The sequence below is a fragment of the Ursus maritimus genome, unplaced genomic scaffold (genome assembly GCF_017311325.1).
Source record: "Ursus maritimus isolate PB19 unplaced genomic scaffold, ASM1731132v1 scaffold_5, whole genome shotgun sequence".
Classification (NCBI taxonomy): Eukaryota; Metazoa; Chordata; class Mammalia; order Carnivora; family Ursidae; genus Ursus; species Ursus maritimus.
This window is the reverse complement of record NW_024426663.1, coordinates 53,133,759-53,154,371: the sequence shown is the minus strand read 5'-3', so window position 1 is coordinate 53,154,371 and position 20,613 is coordinate 53,133,759. Positions and strand designations below refer to the sequence as shown.

The window sequence follows — 20,613 nt, the reverse complement described above, 5'->3', positions numbered from 1 at the left end:
GGCTTGGCTATTTTTTTAAAAAAAGAATTTATTTATTTATTTATTTATTTATTTATTTATTTATTTATTTAAGAGAGAAAGGTAGAGCATGAGTGGGGCAAGGGGCAGAGGGAGAGGGAGAAGCAGATTCCTTGCCGAACAGGGAGCCCTATTCAGGGCTTGATCCCAGGACCCTGAGATCATGACCTGAGCTGAAGGCAGGCGCTTAACCAACTGAGGCACCCAGGCATCCCAACAAGGTGGCTTTGATCACATGCAAAACTCTACTTTTAACTCCTCGCCATTTTATGTTTCTGTTGTCACAGTTTATGTCTTTTTATGGGGTGTATCCATTAACAAATTATAACTATTACTATTTTTAATATTTCTGTTCTTTTAACCTTAGGGTGAAGTGGTTATCACACCACCATATTACAATACTGGGTGTTGTTAATCTGACTCTATACTTACTTTTACCAGCATATGGTATGTTTTCATATGTTTTTATATTACTAGTTAACATCCTTTCATTTCAGCTTGAAGAACTCCTTTCAACATTTTTTGTAAGGCAGGTCTAATGGTGATGAACTCCCCAAGCTTTTGTTTATTTGGGAAAGTCTTAATCTCGCCTTCATTTCTGAAGGATAACTTTACTGCATATTCTTGGTTGGTGGTTTATTTTTTATTTCAGTACCTTGAATTATATCACCCCATTCTTTCCTGGCCTGCAATGTTTCTGGTGATGATAGCCTAATGGGGGTTTGCTTATAAGAGAGATATTTTTCTCTCTTGTTGCTCTTAAAATTTTCTCTTTGTCTTTGATTTTATACAGTTTTACTATAATTCATCCTAGAGAAGATTGTTTTTTATTGACATTTGGGGTGAACTATTAGCTTATGAACTTGGATGTCCACATCTTTCCCCCATGTCTGAGAAGTTCTCTCTCATTATTTCTTTAAATAAGCTTCCTATCCCTTTCTCTTTTCTTCTGAGATTCCAGGAATAGTTTCTTTTAAAGGTGTCCCATAAGTCCCATACATCCCATAGGCTTTTTCATTCCTTCTCACTATTTTTTTCTTTTTGCTCTTTTAAATTTTTTTAAAATTTAAATTCAGTTTAGTTAATGTATAGTGCAGTATTAGTTACAGGAGTAGAATTCTTTAAAGATTTTATTTATTTATTTGTCAGAGAGAGAGAGAGTGTGTGAGCACGAGTTGGGGGAGGGGCAGAGGGAGAAGCAGGCTCCGCACTGAGCAAAGAGCCCCATATGGAGCTTGATTCCAGGAGTCTGGGATCATGACCTGAGCCAAAGGCAGATGCTTAACCGGCTGAGCCACCCAGGCATCCCAGGAGTAAAATTTAGTGATTCGTCAGTTGCATATAACACCCAGTGCTCATTATATTGTGTGTCCTCCCTAATGCCCATCATCCAGTTACCCTATCCGCCCATCTCCCTCCCCTCCAGCAACCCCCAGTTTGTTTCCTATAACGCTTCTTTTGACTGGATAATTTAAAATGATCTTTGTTGCTCCCTCTGGTGTCTATCTGCAGCATTTCAGTTTTCTGATTCTACAGCAATAAGCTGTTCTCCCTCGTTCTCAGTGGTTACTAGGCACCCAGAGTATGCTGGTTTCCTGTCACTCCAAGTCAGGTAAAACAGATACCAGTTTCTTAGGCAGCTTTCCAAAAATCCAAAATTCTGAACACACCCTCAGTTTTCTCCCTCCTTCCCGAAGGAGCAAGCTGTCCCCTTGGTATTTGTTGTTGTTGTTGTTGTTGTTGTTGTTGTTGTTGTTTTCCATAGCCCCCAGGCATCCAAACTATGCCAGTTTGATAGTTCTCTGGTTGAGGCAATACAGAAACTAGTCCTTTAGTCAGTCTTCTGAGAAGCTGACACATTGGACACATGCTATGCTCTCTTCTTTCCCCTTGAAGGTGAAGTAGCAAGCCAGGGTGTTCTTTCTTGGTGTTGATGTGTGCCAGCGTGGGTGAGGGGCTGATGTGAGCAAAGTAAAATTATTTTTTGTACTTGTTTCAGTGTAGCTGATTCAGACTTGTGTTTACCTGGGGTATTCCAGCTCGTAACTGGATTCTGGAATCCTCATAAAGGATTTTTGGTCCGTATATTGTTGTTAATGGTATTTTTGTGGGGGAGTAAGGGCTGGGAACTCCTGTTCTGTTATTTTGCTGGCATCATTTTGATACATTGTGAGTTAATTTTTGTAGATGGTGTGAGGAAGTGGTCCAACTTCATACTTTTGCAAGTGGATATCCAGTTATCCTGGCATCATGTATTGAAAAGAACTATTCTTTCCCTGTTGAAATGTTGGGGAACCATTGTTGAAAATCAATTAATCAGGGAACGCCTGCCTGCCTCAGTCAGTGGAGCGTGAGACTCTTGATGTCCAGGTTGTGAGTTCCAGCCCTACGTTAGGTGCAGAAATTACTGAAAAATGAAATCTTTAAAAAGAAAAAAGAAAATAAAATTAGTTGATCAATGAATATGGGAATTCATTTCTGGATTCCTGTTTCTATTCCATTGATTTATCTGTCTGTCCTTATCCCAGTACCACAATCTCTTCATTATTACAGTTTTGTGGCAAGTTTTAGAAACTGTTAGTTCTCCAACGCTTGATCAACTGAGCCCCCCAGGTGCCCCTTGCTCCAAGATTCTTTGGAAGAATTTGTAAAGAACTTTTGATTAATGAATATTAATATGTTTGGTAGAATTCATTCATGATGGCTTTTGGTTCTTTTTTTTTCCGTGAAGATGTAATGTTACTAATTCAATCTTTTTACTTTTCATATGTCCACTCAAGATTTTCTACCCTCCCCCCAATCTTGGTATTTGTGTATTCTAGGAATTTATTTCATCTAAACTACTCATTTATTGGCACACAGTTGTTCATAGTATTCTCTTATCTTTTTTATTTAAGGTTTGTAGTAATGTCACCTTTCATTTCTGGTTTTAGTAATTTTCATTTTCTTGCTTTTTCTCTTGCTCCGTCTAGGTAAAGGTTTGTCAATTATGTTGAGCTTTTCAAAGAACCAACTTGTAGCTTTGTCATCCTTCTCTACTGTTTTTCCTTTCTTTATTTCATTTATTTCTGCTTTAATCCTAATTATTTCCCTCCTTCTGTTTGCTTTAGATTTGGTTTGCTTTTATTTTTCTGGCATCTTAAAGTAGGAGGTTAGGTTATTGATTCGAGGTATTTCTCACTTGTCAGTGTCAACATTACAGCTATGTATTTTCCTCTGAGCACTGTTTTAGCTGCATTCCATAAGTTTTCATATATTGTATCTTCATTTTCATTTATCTCAGAGTGTTTCCTTATTTTCTTGTTCTTCTTTGACCCATTGATTATCTTAGCATATGTGATTTAATTTCCACATATTTGTAAATTCCCCAAATTTCATTTTGTTATTGATTTCTAATTTCATTCCATTATGGTCAGAGAACACATTTTGTATGGTATCAGTCCTTTTAAACTTATTGAAGCTTATTTTATGGCAAAGTGTTGGGAAGAGCACTCTCATGTGTAATCTTTCAAATTTCACCCAGTCATATAAAAATGGGTTTTGGGCTTGGAACACTTCCTTACCAAGAAATGGAGTCTACACAGCCTGTGCTAGTCTTATCATCTTTTTTTTTTTAAGATTTTATTTATCTATTTGACGGAGAGACACCCAGCGAGAGAGGGAACACAAGCAGGGGGAGTGGGAGAGGAAGAAGCAGGCTCCCAGCGGAGGAGCCTGATGTGGGGCTCGATCCCACAACGCCGGGATCATGCCCTGAGTCGAAGGCAGACGCTTAACAACTGAGCCACCCAGGCGCCCCTAGTCTTTTCATCTTGTGTGGGCATATCTTTCCCTGTTTCAGGCTCGCTGAAGCTCTTTTGTCCCTGCTTGGAGCATGTGAATCATGTGGCACCTGGCCAGCCCCACTGTTATGTCTATCCTTTTTGAAGAAGGGAAAAGGTCTTTCTACTGTGGTACAAGAGGGGTGCTCATAGGCATATTGCCCTGCAACAGCCTCTAGTAGAAACCCACTGGCCATGGGGTACTGATGCCCAACACTGAAGTTGATCTTGCTCTGTCTTTTCTCTACGTAAGTACAATGTTGTTCCAGCCTGCTTGCCTGCGTTGTGTTCTTGGCAACTCTGATGCCAAGATGCAATGGGCAGAAGTGTTTAGAGTCCTCCCTTGGGGCTGATAATTGGTGCACAGTAATCTGCTTGACACTTAGCATGTGGTCTGTTATGGAGAATATTCTGTGTGCCGTTGAGAAGAATATATATTGTGCTGTCAGTTGGTGAGTATTCTGTAGAAGTCTTTTAGGTCTAGTTGATTTACAGTGTTTTTAAAACCTTCCATTTCCTTACCGATCACCTGCCTAGTTGTTATCCATTGCCGGAAGTAAGGTAGTAAAATCTCCAGCTTTTAGTATTGAATTGTCTATTCTTTCATTTCGGTTAGCTTTTGCTTTATGTATTTGGGGACTTTGTTGTTAACTGTCTGTGTCCTTATAATTGTTATCTTTCCTAATCAACTCTTTTGTCATTATAAAATGTCCCTTTATTTCCAGTAATATTTTGGTCTGATATTAGTATCACCACTGCCACTTTCTTGTGGTTGCTATTTTCATAATATGTATTTTTCCATCCTTTACTTTCAACTTATTTGTATCTTTGAGTCTAAACGTGCCTTTTGTAGATGACATATAGTTGGGCCTTGTTATTTTAATATCTTGTCCCATAATTCTGCCCAAGAGTGATCCTAGGGATGTAGTAAGGAATCCCACTTGCATTGAACATCCAAGAAAGATCCCCTTGTGACCCTGGCAGTGAGACCGATGTACATGTTTATTTTCTAATCTTTCTTGTAGTATTTATGGAGATCCCATTTTGGCTTATTTTTTATTACTACTCATTTTCTAAAGGAGTTCCTTCAAGACTAGCTATCTGCGGGTGAAAAATGTCAGTGGATGGGGCCGCAGTGCTCTGGACTAACATGAAGGTATCCTTACTACTCTTTGGTAGAGTGGTTTGTGTGTACCTTAGCTTTTATATATCTCCAGCTGATGAGAATTGGCAGCTGCAGAGAAATTTGTTATCCAGGATTTTCTCTTCACCTTACTACATACATCCTTAGGTTCACTCTTGAAATAATAGTGCTTCTGCTCTCTGTCACATTAGTCCTTCTTTCTTTTATATTTTTTGCTGACAAATAGGATTATAGGGGAATCCTGTCTGGTTCAGCCTAGGTACCTAGATCTCTTTGTTTTGGTCTGGGGAGGAAAAATATTCCTCTACCTTTCAAGATTCTTATGGCTGGTCTAAGAATTAAATTAATATGAGAGAGATTAACAGGAGAAAATAAAAGTTAATTACATACATACAGGGAATCCACATAAACATTAGAGATTCCAAAGACAGTCAGACAAAATGAAGTCACATATGACTTTCTGAACTAAAGAGAAAGGGGTAGGGTCTAAGGCTTCAAAGGGGAAGAAGGCAATTCATAGGAAGAATGGAAAGAGTGAATGTTTGGTGAACAAATGTGTTCTGGGCCATCCAAAAAAAAAAAAAAGTGACATCGGGAGGACTTTGACCAAACAGGCCTTGCTAGCTTCTTCCCTGTCTACCATATCTAGTTCATATTATGCTGCAGTTATCTCTGATGATAGCTCCCTTTCTGGAACAGGTCCTGTAAGTTCTCTTAGGCAGTTAGAGGGGAGACAAAAGAAAAAACCTTCTTGAGTCTTCTGTTTCTTAAAAATAACCAGCCTATGATGAGCACCGGTTGTCATATGTAACTTTGAAGCATTGAATTCTACACCTGAAAGTACTATTGCACAGTATGTTAACTAACTGAAATTTAAATGGAAACTTGGGAAAAAATAACTAACCTAAAATAATACACCAGCCAAAGAGACACATTTTGGGGTGGCAAATTTTGCATCCCTGTAGTTCCAAACAAGGAATCATTTGTTTTGCATTTCAGTGTGAACCACTACTCTGGAAAACTCCGGTCTACCAGCTCTTCCCAAGTCTCCAGTGGCAAGAATTCACTCTTAGCATTTTCTCTCATCTTGGTCCAATTTTCATGGCACTTGGTAACTTCTCTTCATATATGTTATGGTTGAAGTTCAAGTGTTTTATAGAGTTTCATCAAAGATGAAAGCTAATCATGTCACTGAACTCTTTTTTAAAAAATTTTTATTATGTTATGTTAGTCACCATACAGTAAGTACATCACTAGTTTTTGATTCAATGTTCCATGATTCATTATTTGTGTATAACACCCAGTGCCCCATGCAGTATGTGCCCTCCTTAATACCCATCACCGGCCTATCCCAATCCCCCACCCCCCCTCCCCTCTGAAACCCCCAGTTTGTTTCCCAGAGTCCGTAGTCTCTCATAGTTCATTCCCCCTTCAGTTTACCCCCCATCATTCTTCCCTTCCTTCTCCTACTGATCTCCCTGCTATTCCTTGTGTTCCATAAGTGAGAGAAACCATATGATAATTGTCTTTCTCTGCTTAACTTATTTCACTTAGCATTATCTCCCCCAGTCCCGTCCATGTTGCTGCAAATGTTGGGTAATCATTCTTTCTGATGGCTGAGTAACATTCCATTGTATATATGGCCCACATCTTCTTTATCCATTCGTCTGTTGAAGGGCATCTCGGCTCCTTCCACAATTTAGCTTTTGTGGACAATGCTGCTATGAACAGTGGGGTCCATATGGCCCTTCTCTTCACTATGTCTGTATCTTTGGGGTAAATACGCAGTAGTGCAATTGCTGGATCATAGGGTAGCTCTATTTTTAAATTTTTGAGGGACCTCCACACTGTTTTCCAAAGTGGCTGAACTCTTTTTAGTTCTAATTATTTTTTCTTTAATTTTCTGGGATTTTATGAGTAAAAACTTATATTACCTATAAATTTATCATCTAAGAATATATGTTATCCTCCTTTCTAACACTCACACTCACACACACACACCTTTATCTTGTGTTGACTAGAATATCCAAGTCAGTATTGAATAATAACTATGACATGAAGTGTCTTGTGATGCTCATGATTTTTCTTGGAAATAATTCTGGTGTTTTATTGTTTAAAATGCCACCTGGGTGGCTCAGTGAGTTAAATGTCTGCCTTTGGCTCAGGTCGTGATTCCAGGGTCTTGGGATCGAGTCCCACATTGGGCTCTTTGCTCAGTGGGGAGCCTGCTTCTCCCTCTGTCTTGTGCTCTTGTGCTCTCTCTCTCTCTCTGACAAATAAATAAATAAAATCTTTTAAAAAATAAATAAGATGAAGATGGGCATTGTTTTGTGACAGCTGTCACATTTTTATCAAATTTCTTTTAAGCATCTATCATAATGATGATCTAGTAATATTTTGTTTAGCATGTTTTGAAACTATAATGTGAGATTTGTGTGGAGTCTTTTTTAGAGAACGTTGATAGTGTCTTTGTCAGATTTTTTTTTAATAATGATTTTTTATTATGTTAGTCACCATTTGTCAGATATTTACTTCAGGTTAAGCACTGTCTAATAAACTGATGTCAGGTGGGTTGGTTGGAGATGGTTGGAGGCCTTCCTTTTCAGCTACACTTGATAAAGGTTTTCATCTGTTGCTCAGAGGAAGATCTAGTGTGACTGCTTACCAAATATGTAGCAATACAAAACTTGAATTAAGTGAAATATATTATGTGATTGAACTAGGTAGGTTAGCTTTTAACCCAATGATATTCAGCAAATTGGAGTAAAAAGAAAAAGTACAGAAGTCTAGGACTTCTTGATCTGTGGCTTAAGAGCATCTAGAAAAAATAGGTGTGAATTTTAGTTTTCAATCCATCATGAAAATATGTGATGTGCGTTTTAAAGAGCTAGATGCAACTTTAGACTCTATTCCTTGATTTGAAATATTCAGAATGAAAGTGAAGCAGGCTGGCCGGGTCCAAGGATGCAGAGGGGATCCCACAGGACCAGCCAAGAGGGTCCTTGGCTTCATGCAGGATGGAAATCAAATGTGAGCCCAGAGGAAGTGAGAGGAGAGTTTATTGAAGACACGTGGAGAGAGCAGATACAGAGTCTGGGAGACTCAGAAAGGAAAGGAGAGAGAGTCTCATCTTTGCTTGACATCTGGGGTTTGGATTAAAGACAGTGGTCTGGTGTATGTGTCCCCTCAGACATTCAGGAATTGGTCAAAACAAGGATGAGTTCTTAGACATCCTCCATAAGTCACTGAGGCTCTGGAGTCAGTGGTCTTGGAAAACATTCCTGACGACCTTGCTTGGTTACTCCTTAGATGTTACCTGTTGTGCTGGAAGACTCTGAAGAAATCATTAACTCCTTGACTGTTACAAGGAGGACATACATTAAGGCATGTATAAGAATAGAACTAGACAGGGAAACTGAAGGGACCACGTGAAAAAACTGCTTTTTTGTTCCTTTTCCTTCTTCTATTTTTGCTAGGACCTATACCCCCACCTTACACATGCCTTAATGAATGTTCTCCTTATAAAGGAAAAAAGATCTCTTATAAAGGAGAAAAAGATCTCCTCTTTTTGCATCAGATGTGACCAACCTGGAGTATGATTTTAAGTTCTGACTTTAAGTATGACTTTAAGTTCTGGGCTACCCTTTGAAGATGAAATAGAACAAGATTTTTAGAAAAAGGTAATTTTTGGAAAATTGGTACATAATTGTAAAAAGTAGTGAGTAAACACAATATAGAGTCAGAGTGAAGATTCACAAAGAAAGGTTCAAGATACTTTATATGGTATTATTTCATGGAGAAAAACTAGTTCCTTGGGATTAGAAATTTGAGAAAGAAATTCTGTAGTAATGTGTTATTGGTAAAGGATGCAAGTAAAAAAAATTGATATAGGATGTTGTATATTGAGAGTGCTTTAGACACTTAATTTGTGTCCCCTGAGCTTAGCTAGATACTTAAACAAAATTTGAGTGATATAGAGCTCTACCCCAAGAACTCCTACTCTGTTAGACTTGATTTGGGGAAAAAAAAGATTTGATTTCGACACTTCATCAACCTTTACAGGACGAAAATTTGCTTAATGTGATGCTGATATCTTGTCTTTAAATTTAGTTTAAGTACATAATATATTCCCAAGGAATAATCTTTTTTTTAAAGATTTTATTTATTTATTTGACACAGAGAGAGACAGCCAGCGAGAGAGGGAACACAAGTGGAGGGGGGAGAGGAAGAAGCAGGCCCCCAGTGGAGCATGGAGCCTGATGGGATCACGCCCTGAGGCAAAGGCAGACGCTTAATGACTGAGCCACCCAGGCGCCCCCGCCAAGGAAAAATCTTAAGCACTAAGAAAATCTCATTTAGGGACACCTGGGTGGCTTAGTTGGTTAAGTGTCTGCCTTTGGCTCAGGTTATGATCCTGGGGTCCTGGGATCGAGTACCCCATTGGGCTCCTTGTTCACCAAGGAGCCTGCTTCTCCCTCTGCCTGCCTCTCCCCCTGCTTGTGCGTGCTCTCCCTCTCTCTCTCTGATAGATAGATAGATAGATAGATAGATAGATAGATAGATAGATAAATAGAGTCTTAATTTTAAGTGCAATATCATTTTGTTGTGGGTTATCAGCACAATGGCCAAGAAATTCTTGAGATATGGTATGGTGCAACTTAGTAATTTGTTTAAGTGGCATGAGACAGGACCCATGGGCAGAAAGAAGCTGCACTTTTTGCTGTATAAAGCTGGTAGATATATGCTTGGTGCTCAAGGGGGAGGAGACATACAGGGAGTATTAGATCGTAAATGTTTCTTTGAATTTTGGCTTATAAAACTCTCTTGCAAGATTTCTCTGGTGCTTATCATTCAGCTCAATATTAACTATCAGTGAGATATACAAGTAGTCATGAGACCTTTTAAGGATGTCCTTGATCCTTATTAAAACTATGCAGTCTAGTGGTCAGCCTTCCCCGCTAAATGAACATTTTTCTGCTTCTATCCCTGGTCATTTTTGTGGTAAGTGTCAGATTTACTATTTTCTCATTTGGCTGCAAGATCTCTAATAGGAGCTTATGCATTAAGGCTAGATAGCTTCTGAATTTGTAATTTAAGGTCAAGTTTGGTTGGGAGAGCTTTATAATAATAAGCCTTGGCAATAGAACCCAAGCAGAAATCAAGACTGTTTTTGTATTGAGTCCACTTAAAGTTGTACTTGTACCTAATTAAAGCTTGAAAATGCCTGAATTCAGGGAAACTATGGAAAATGGCATAAAGTGGCAAAATGAAATATTAGGTTCTGCTAAAAGGAAGTTTTATTGATTTATGATTTAATGTTCACCTAGTTATCTTATACAAAAGGAATAACCCTTAAGACTTCCTCATCTTTGGAATATCTAAATATCCCAAATATCTCCTAAATGTTGCTTTCCCACAATCCCAGTTATGCCTACAGATAGGGAGGCAGATGGCAGGACAAATCCCCCTAGGTGAGTTCTATTCACTTATTCTTGACAGAAATTAAATCCTTTGAAAATAATCATCAGTGGCAGTGTTGACAGAGAAATGGGAAAGGTGGGGAAGTCAGAAGTCTGAGAGGTGTGTGAAGGGGGAAGAGTTTTTGTCAAGGTTTTCCATGTTAATTCTCAGTATGAGTTTTTCCTTTTCCCCACTTACCAATCCGCACCCACACAGACTGTCCCCCTAGACAGAGCTCAGAAATCCTAAACCCAGTAAAACTGGAAACTTGATTGCAGGTCTTAAAATCAGAGGCCTTCCAAAAGTTGAGGGCATCTCTCCAGATACATTTCATCTGCTGTTAATGGAAAAGTGACAAGTACAACCTTGCACCCCAAAGCTGTTAGCTTAGCTGGCAGCATTAAATGAAAATGAGGAAACGTAAATCCTAATCTCTGGCACTGAAGTAGATAATTAGTTTTGGTTCTAAAATTTGGTGAATAAACTTAATTTTTATGGGTTATTTCACATCCTAATGAGCATTCCCTGTGATGGCTATACTTATGACTCTACCTAACGCTTCACTGGGCTGACATGTTTTCTGCTTTAATTTTATCCAAGACTTGGTGTCAGTGATTTTCTTGGTTCCTTAATTCAGAAAGACAAATTAGTCGAGAGCATTTTCTACTTAAATAGCCTTATGTTGCTGCTTGTCCTGCTTCCCTGGAAGAGGTAACAGTTTGGGTTTGTATTGTTCCCAGGGAGGTGATTGGTTCTTAGTGGCATAATGAATTTACCAATCCCACTTCCAGTCTTAAAACCAGAATGCTGGAACAGCCTGCCTCCCCACCCCTCATTTTAATCAGTAATTTAAGAAAGTATTTTTTTTAAGATTTTATTTATTTGAGAGAGAGAGAGAGAACACGAGCGGAGGGGAGGGGAGGGGCAGAGGGAGACTCCCTGCTGAGCAGAGAGCCCGATGTGGGGCTCCATCCCAGGACCCTGAGATCATGACCTGAGCTTAACCAACTGAGCCACCCAGGCACCCCTTAAGAAAGTATTATAACAGCATTCAAACATACACTAAAGTTAAGAGAATTGTGTAATTAGCTCCCGTGTATCCATCATTCAGCTTCAATAATTATCAATACTTCTAGGCAGTTTTCTGACCAGAAAATACGTTGCCCTGGCACAGCTGGGTGGCTCAGTCATCTGCCTTTGGCTCAGGTCTTTATATACAGCACCAGGCAATACGTGCCCTCCTTACTACCCATCACCAGCCCCAGGGTCTTAGGATCGAATCTCACGTAGTGCTCCTTGCTCAGCTGGGAGCCTGTTTCTCCCTCTGCCTGCAGCTCCCCCAGCTTGTGTCCTCTCTCTCTCTGACAAATAAATGGGTAAAATCTTAAGAAAGGAAGAAAGGAAGAAAGGAAGGAAGGAAGGAAGAAAGAAAGAAAGAAAGAAAGAAAGAAAGAAAGAAAGAAAGAAAGAAAAGAAAAGAAACAAACATTGCCCGGAAAGCTTCAATTCTTGATCAATATTCAGCTTTTGTCTTTCAAATTTTGGTTCCTCGGGCTTTGGACCCTGCAATTGTATTAAAAGGAGTTAAGAAATTTAGTGTTTAATAGTTATTTGAAGGCAATTTCTTTTTTCAGCTCGCCTCTCCCTCAGGGACATCCCCTGGTTGTAGAGTGCAAGGCGAAATGCGGAAGTATTTCTTGTAGCTTGGAAAGGTTTTTCGTAGAACTGATCGATATCCCAATTCCCTTCAGGAGACCGGCCTAAAAACGAAGTTGGAGAACGTATGGGCAGCTAGTCAGTTCCTGCCCTGCCCCAGTGCTATTTTCTAAGTATTTACAGAGAGTAAATTTACAGAATAGTTTCCAGGTCACGCTCTGGAGAGTATCTCAATTACTTTCTTCCCACCCACTTCGCACGTCCCGGTGGGGATGAGTGTCAGTCTTTCGGAGTTTCAGGCGCTTGTACTGAGTGGCTTCTAACCTCTCCCATCCAGAGCGTCAAGGGCCGCTTGTGAGGCACTCCGCGGTAGGGCCTCCTGGGAAAGAGAAACTGCTGGCCCACAGAAAGCCGAACGAACTGTAAGCCTTGCGCTCGCCCACCTGGGTGCCTCGAAAAGCTGGAGTCCCGGAGAAGTTTGAGGAGGACCCCATTCCCCAGTTTGCCCCTCGCTGGTCCCCTCTATTGAAATCTTGGCTCCTGGTTTAAAAGAAGGTGCAGGAGAGACTTTAACCCGCCGCGGAGAGGCTGGGAAGCCAGCATGCGATGCACCTCAGCCCTTAGTTTGGGGGCTCCTGTTTCCTTAAGCTTCGAAGGCGTGGTCCTTCACGGTCCCGATGCCGCCCCTCGCCGCCTCCGCCCCGCGGGTTCTCTGGGAGTTCCGCTGTCTTCACCGGCACTGTAGGGGTTCTGTGGGTCCGAGCGGCTGTCAGACTGGGGCGAGAGAAGCCCCGCCGAGCTCAGCCCTGGTTACGAGCAGTCTTTAGGCGGCGGCTGTGGAGGTTAAGACGGGGCGGGTCCTAGCGCGTTGTCCTTAGAAACGCCGTTCGAGAGAAGAAGTGTTAGCTTCTCGGAGCGTCTTCCTTGCCCCGCCCGCCGCGGGCCGCTGGCCGCAGGGACTTAGAGATATCCCAGCTCGCGGGGACGGGAGACGGCGCCTCCCTAGCCCGAGCGGTTTCCCGCGTCTCTGCACCCCTAGGCGGCGCTGCGCTCCTCCGCACCCGCCAGCTCCGCTTTCCCAGACGGCTGCCAGACCTCCAGTCCGGCGAGCACAGCTTCCAGCCGGCCAGCCCCAGGCAATCCCAGCATACTCAGGAGGCAGAACGTCGGCGGTCTGTGCACCTCTAGCCGGCTGCGGCGGGCGACCGGCCCTTGCTCATTACCACGGTGCGTGCTCTCCGGGAGTCCGGAGCATGGTCCTGGGTCACTGCTGGTGGAGCGAGGACGCCGAGAGGGAGGATGGTGGGCTGGAGGGTGGTGGTTCTATGTCTGTGGGTCTCCTGCGGCTCTGCCGCCAGACAGCTGGAATACTCAGTGTTGGAGGAGACCGAGCGGGGCGTAGCCGTAGGCAATGTTTCCGCGGACTTGGGGCTGTCAGCGGCCGCTCTGTCCTTGAGGAACTTTCGCTTCCTTTCCAGCCACCGCGATCCCTACTTCGGGGTGGATCTGGCCAGCGGTAGCTTGGTGGTCTTAGAGCCGGCGGACCGCGAACGGCTGTGCGAGACCAAAGCTGTCTGCGTCTTGACCTATGAGCTGGTGCTGGAGGACCCGCTGGAGCTACACACGATGCGAGTTCACGTCGTGGACACCAACGACAACTCGCCTGTCTTCCCTGCCGGCGACGTGCAGCTGCACATCCCCGAATTCCTGATGCCCGGCGCCCGCTTTACTCTCCCTAATGCCCAAGATACTGACGAGGGAAGCAACGGGGTCCTAAGTTACAGTCTGAGCCCCAGCCAGCACTTTCGGCTGATCATGGGATCGCGGGTGGACGGCAGTGAATACCCCGAGTTGGTGTTAGAGAAAGCGCTGGATCGGGAGCAGCGCGCCACCCATCAGCTGGTGCTCACCGCTAGGGACAGCGGGCAGCCTGCGCGCTCCGGAGACGCACAAGTTACCATCACAGTGGTGGACACAAACGACAATGCGCCTGTATTTGAGCGCACAGTGTACCGCGCCAGTGTGCCAGAGACTGCACCCAACGGGACTGTGTTATTACGAGTTCAGGCCTCGGACCCGGATGAAGGCTCCAATGGGGAAATCCGGTACTCCTTAAGCAATGGCACGCGGGCCTCGCTGCGACACCACTTTGACGTGCACCCTAGAAGTGGGGAGGTGCGGGTAGCTGCTTCACTAGGTCCACCTGAAACGTTGTTGGAGGCGTACATTGAGGCGAGGGATGAGGGCACCTTCGGTTTAGCTAGTACTGTCAAACTGCTGGTGGAAGTGACCGATGTGAATGATCACGCCCCGGAGGTGAATTTCCTGACTCTCTCCAGTTCGGTTTCTGAGGACGCTGCCCCCGGCACAGTGATTGCTCTCCTCAGTCTAAGGGATGAGGATCTCGGTCCCAATGGTAAGGTCATCTGTAGCATGTCCAGTGGAGGCCCTTTTAAGCTGAAGGCTTCCTTTGACAACTACTACAGCTTGCTGACTGATGGGCCGCTGGACCGGGAGCAGGTCAGCGAATACCAGGTCCTGATCACTGCCTCAGATGGTGGCTCCCCCCCATTGAGCACCCGCAGGACACTGACAGTGTCTGTTGCTGATGTGAATGACAATTCACCAAGCTTTGCTCAACCGCAACAGGAACTTTTTGTGGCTGAAAACAATGGTCCTGGGGCCTCTCTAGGCCGCGTGTTTGCCCAGGATCCCGACCTGGGGAAGAACGGCCTTGTCTTCTATGAGCTGTTGGATATGATCTCTGAAAGGCAGACAGCCTCTAGCTTCGTGGCAGTAGAATCAGCCAGCGGGGCTATCACTGCCAAAACTTCCTTTGACTTTGAGCGGCTCAGGGGATTTCACTTCCAAGTGGAAGCCCGGGATGGTGGCATTCCTCCCCGAAGTGCAACAGTGACTGTAAACTTGTTTGTGGTAGATAGGAATGACAATGCTCCAGTCATCTTGTTTCCCGTGCCCAGAAATGGCTCTGTTCCAGTGGAAATTGTGCCTCGCTCTGCCAGAAGTGGACACTTGGTCACAAAAGTGGTAGCAGAGGATGCAGACAGTGGCTCTAATGCTTGGCTTTCCTACCGTATTTCTCAGGCTTCGGACTCCAGCCTTTTCAGGATTTCAGCCAGTATGGGAGAGCTCCGAACTGCCCGCTTAATTCTTCCCACGGATGCAGTTAAACAGAGGCTGGTGGTTGTGGTTCAGGACCGTGGAGACCCATCACTCTCCTCTTCCGTCACACTGGGTATATTGCTGAGCAACTCTGCCCCTCAGATCCTTCCAGACTTTGAAGATACCTGGGAAACAGGAGGCCACCTTTCTACCCAGAACCTGTATTTAGTAATTGCTCTGGCTTGTATTTCCTTTTTATTTCTGGGGTGCTTACTTTTCTTTGTGTGTATCAAGGTGAACCAGAGCCCAGTTCGTTGTTCTCAAAGCTGCTGTCGCTCCCCAGAGGAACTGAGGTATGGGAGGAAGATGGCTTCAAATCCTTGTATGACATCAGCCACAATAGATGTCACTACAGTTGAGAGACTTTCTCAGACCTATCACTATCGGGCTTCTCTAGGACTTGGTTCCCATAATAACAGTTTGCTGTTCCGTGGGGAATACAGTGCTGCTGACCTGAGAAATCTGGCTACTGGGGTAGGACTGAATTTGCCAATATCCTGCATTCACATTCGGAATAGGAAAGGGGATCACATAAATGTCAATGCCATGGTAAGCAAATTTTTTGGGATTTGATTCCCTTGGCCAGGAGATGACTGCTAGCTATGTTCTGAAATGCTTCTTAGGTGAGTCTTTGGCAACATGTAATCCATTGAATTGAACACTCCTGCTTAGAGCCTACTGTGCTAAGAATTCTGGGAGTATGTAAGTATTAAAAGACTGTCCTTGACCTCAAGGAGTTTATAGTTTATTTTTGAGAAACAAAGATAAGAAATTCAAACCCATTAAAGAACAATAAAAGTAATATAGTATAAAGGTCTGAAATTAGAAATAAGGTACCAGCTTCTGGTACAGGTAATAAATAACCTGGGAAGTCTTTAATTCCTTTTGGGAATTTGTTTAAGGAATTATTTAAAGCATAAATTCCTTCATTCAAAAGAGTATTTTGAGCAACAGATATGCGTAAGGCATTCTGATACCAAAAGCGGGAATGAAAAATATGCAATACTCTTTGCATAACATAAGCATAATATCATGGAAGATGAGACATTTGCTCAAACCATAGCAATACTCGATTTAATGATGATAACTTAAAAAATGTGAAAGTAAATTGCAATGGCTGTTCAGAGAAGGGAGAGAGAGACTCTGAGAGCACATCTGGGAAAGGAGGAGGGAATCAGAGAAGGCATGGTGGTAGAGATGGCATTTGAATTAAATCTTTTAATTCACCATTTAATAAAATGCAACATATTTTCTAGGTCATACTTTAAATAAATGCCATTTTGGCAAAGTAGTCTTTTTTGATAATGACACTCTAAAACATAGCTAATAGCTCCATAGAGTGTTTCTAAGTGTATGGAAATTATAAGCATGTCTCAGAACACCTGTTTGTATTGATAGAAGATAAAAACCACTGGGTATAGGACTTGACAACCTTTAATTTTGTGTTTTTATTGATATATTTCACAAAGAAAAAAGATGAGTAATTGTTTTTTTTAATTTTAATTCCAGTGTAGTTAACACACAGTGTTATATTCAATTCAGGTGTACAATATAATGATTCAACAATTCCATCTATTACTCAGTGCTTGAAAGAGAATTGTTACATCAGAAACATTGGTATGTTCAAGGTGCATTTGCCATTCAAAGTCCATTCAACTTGGATTTAATTTTCTTATTATTTTAGAGGGCAATATACTTTAAAATAAGTAAATACTTGAGAGTAATGCATCTAGTGAAAGTTAAATTATTCAAATACTTAAATGTATCCGTAGTGGCCCTTTGCATTTCAGAAATTTTTTAAATAGAGTGAGGACGGTCTTTAGCAATTTTACAGTATGACTTTCTGACTTCTCATAGGGATCATGGATACAAGGGAAGGAGGTACGCAGAGATTAGGCAAGGGAATGGAAGATTCCTTGTTTTATTATTCCAGGTAATAGGGGAGAAGTGAGTTATAAGTTATTCTCCTTCAAATAATGATGTTAACGGCAAATAAAATAGATTTACATGCATTATAATTTTGTGTATTTAATATTCTCACATGACATAATAGAATGCAATATATGAGATATGATTAGTAAGTGGTTGCTGAATGAAAGAATAAATACTTTTGCTAGTGTATGAATTGGGTGGTTACATAGAGGGAAGAGTCCAAGATTTAACTCACTTTTCCACTTTACCTGTATATATATTTAACAGTCTAAAGATCACTTTCTTTCTTTTTTTTTTTTAAAGATTTTATTTATTTATTTGACAGAGATAGAGGCAGCCAGCGAGAGAGGGAACACAAGCAGGGGGAGTGGGAGAGGAAGAAGCAGGCCCATAGCAGAGGAGCCTGATGTGGGGCTCGATCCCGGAACGCCGGGATCACGCCCTGAGCCGAAGGCAGACGCTTAACCGTTGTGCCATCCAGGCGCCCCTAAAGATCACTTTCAAATATATTATTTCAGTGGGTATTTTCTTCCTCATGTATAATAGTGAAACAACAAAATAGTGGGATTTTCTGGTCCTAGAGCTAGCTTGAAAAACCTCAGTGCTGTGTATGGGCGCTAAATACGATTGCAGTTCCTACTGATGACTAAGAGATTAGTAGGGATGCACATCTTTGTACCGTGAAAGTCGCAGTGGATGCAAATGAAAATGCAGTTAATTTTAAGGGAGAAAAATTGGTGCACTATAATGTTAATATTTTGGGTATCAAAACACTCAGTGTGTAAACTCTCTTCCTATCAAGAAAATTCATAATTTCTTTCTTTTATTTCATTGCTTTCTATAACAAAGAGATGAGAATACCAGTAATGTCTGAAGTTTGGGAATTGGGTATTGTTTGAAAAACACATTTTGAGTAGACTTGAAAGGAAACGGATCTGGAAATTGGAAAATCATTTAAGAGGAAAAATGTGGGGCACCTCGGTGGCGCAGTCGTTAAGCGTCTGCCTTTGGCTCAGGGCATGATCCCGGCGTTATGGGATCGAGCCCCACATCAGGCTCCTCTGCTGGGAGCCTGCTTCTTCCTCTCCCACTGCCCCTGCTTGTGTTCCCTCTCTCGCTGGCTATCTCTATCTCTATTGAATAAATAAATAAAATCTTAAAAAAAAAATAAAAGGAAAAATGTAGGGGTACCTGGGTTGCTTAGTTGGTTAAGTGACCAACTCTTGAATTCAGCTCAGGTCTTGATCACAGAGTTGTGAGTTCAAGCCCCACCTTGGGCTCCATGCTGGGCATGGAGCCTACTTAAAAAAATAAATAAAAGATAAATATAGCTAATAACAGAGAAAAATACCCCCTGCCACCAATTTTTTTTTAAGATTTTATTTATTTATTTGACAGAGATAGAGACAGCCAGCGAGAGAGGGAACACAAGCAGGGGGAGCGGGAGAGGAAGAAGCAGGCTCCCAGCAGAGGAGCCTGATGTGGGGCTCGATCCCAGAATACCGGGATCACGCCCTGAGCCGAAGGCAGACGCTTAACGCCTGTGCCACCCAGGCGCCCCTAGGTCCTTCTTTTTTTAATTAAGTTAAAAAATTTTAGTTCTAGCATAGTTAGCATACAGTATTATGTTAGTTTCAGGTGTACAGTATAGTGATTCAGGTGTACAATTCCACACATCACCTGGTGCTCATCGGGACAAGTGCGCTCCTTAATCCCCATCACCGATTTCATCCATCCCCCTCACCCACTTCCCCTCGGGTAACCATCAGTGTGTTCTCTATAGTTGAGGGTCTGTATCTTGATTTGTTTCGCTCTCCTCCCCCCCCCCCATTTTCTCCTTTGTTTTGTTTCTTAAATTACACATGTGAGTGAAACCATATGGTATCTGTCTTTCTCTGACTGACTTATTTCACTTAGTATTATACTCTCAATACTAAGTCCTTCTATTAGTTTACAGTGTCTATTAATGTATTTTACAATACTGGTGCACCTGGGGGGCTCAGTAGGTTAAGCGTTTGACTATTGATCTCAGCTCAGGTCTTGATCTCAGGGTTGTGAGTTCAAGCCCAGTGTGGAGCCTACTTAAAAAAACAAGAAGCATATTTTACAATACTCAAATCTATCAGTTTAGGAAATTCAGGAAAGTATATTTATCTGTACTGCTCCTGTTGATAATATTTTACAGATAGAAACAAAATCGATGATGTACTGTGCAACAAGTAGACAACATGTGTCTCATGTTAATTTTTTCTAAGATTTGTGATGGGCAATTTAATTTTGTTTAGATTGGTATCTAAGCTGTTACCTCTGAGATGTAAATTTCTGCTTGCCATTTAAAATTAATTACAAATTTTTAGATAATAAATATATTAATGTGCCAAAAATGCACAACAGCGAACAACTGACTGAATTAAATATTCCACATGAAAATTATAGTTTGGACACATCAATGTTATGTTAGTGCACTGTTCTGGAGTTGAAGCAGTTTGCCCTTTGCCAGGATAGGTAGGGTGGAGAATGTTTCCCCTTTGCAGTGTCATTAGTTAACAGTGGTAGAATGTTTTTGACGTTCTAGGTGTTTTTATATGTTAAAATATATGCCATTAATAGATTTTCCCATAGGTTAACTAGATATTTCCTCGTATCTGTTTTGACTTTGAAACCGATAACTGCACTTTGAAAACCATTAGAGTGCTGTAGTTAAGGAAGCTTGCAGAGCATATGAAATACATTCGGATGAAAAAAAACTATGTAGACAGTACAATAGAATTCATTGTATAATAGAGAAACCTCAAACTAGCAAAAGGGGAGGAAAAAGACCTACTAACTTGAGTAGACAGAAGGAAAAAGCAATGCACAGCAGATGTATGAATGGGAAAATTTCAACAGCATGACTGATAATAAACTGTTGGTGTTTGTTGCCTTCAATATTCACAGTTAGAGGAAAACAATAATATTCCAGAGACTAAATACATTTTGCTGGGTTGGGGTGAGGAGGGATTAAATTGCAAAGAGGCTTTTACATTGGATATAGTGGATATACTCTGAGTATCAGAAGTAATTAACATTTGGAAGAATGTCACATGAATGTGGATCAAAGCCTAGGGTTCTGACTGAAGTATTATGGGAAGTAAGGCGTTTGTTGGGAAAGATTATTCTTAAAAACAAAAACTAAATCATAAAAGTGATTACTCACTTTGTTCGGAATTTTGACAAGATGAGAATGGTTCAGGATATAAATACGTTGCATGTCTCTTTTATACTGCATTTATGAGAAAGAAAAGAATTAGGATAACAATTTCCTCCTCAAGCTAAAAACACAGAAGGTCATTATATATTCATCTGAAACTTGCCTTGGAATCTAGGACTGAATATGCAATCACGTATTCTCTGTCCTGT

The 20,613-nt window shown here is 41.7% G+C and overlaps 1 protein-coding gene across 1 annotated transcript; it reads left to right on the top strand.

The window, feature by feature from the left end:
* Window positions 1-13,398: 13,398 nt before the first annotated feature.
* PCDHAC1 (protocadherin alpha subfamily C, 1) lies at window positions 13,399-15,928 on the top strand. Its single transcript, XM_008691497.1, has one exon. It carries the CDS (start codon window positions 13,399-13,401, stop codon window positions 15,853-15,855), a length of 2,457 nt encoding a protein of 818 aa, XP_008689719.1. The 3' UTR covers window positions 15,856-15,928.
* Window positions 15,929-20,613: the final 4,685 nt, after the last annotated feature.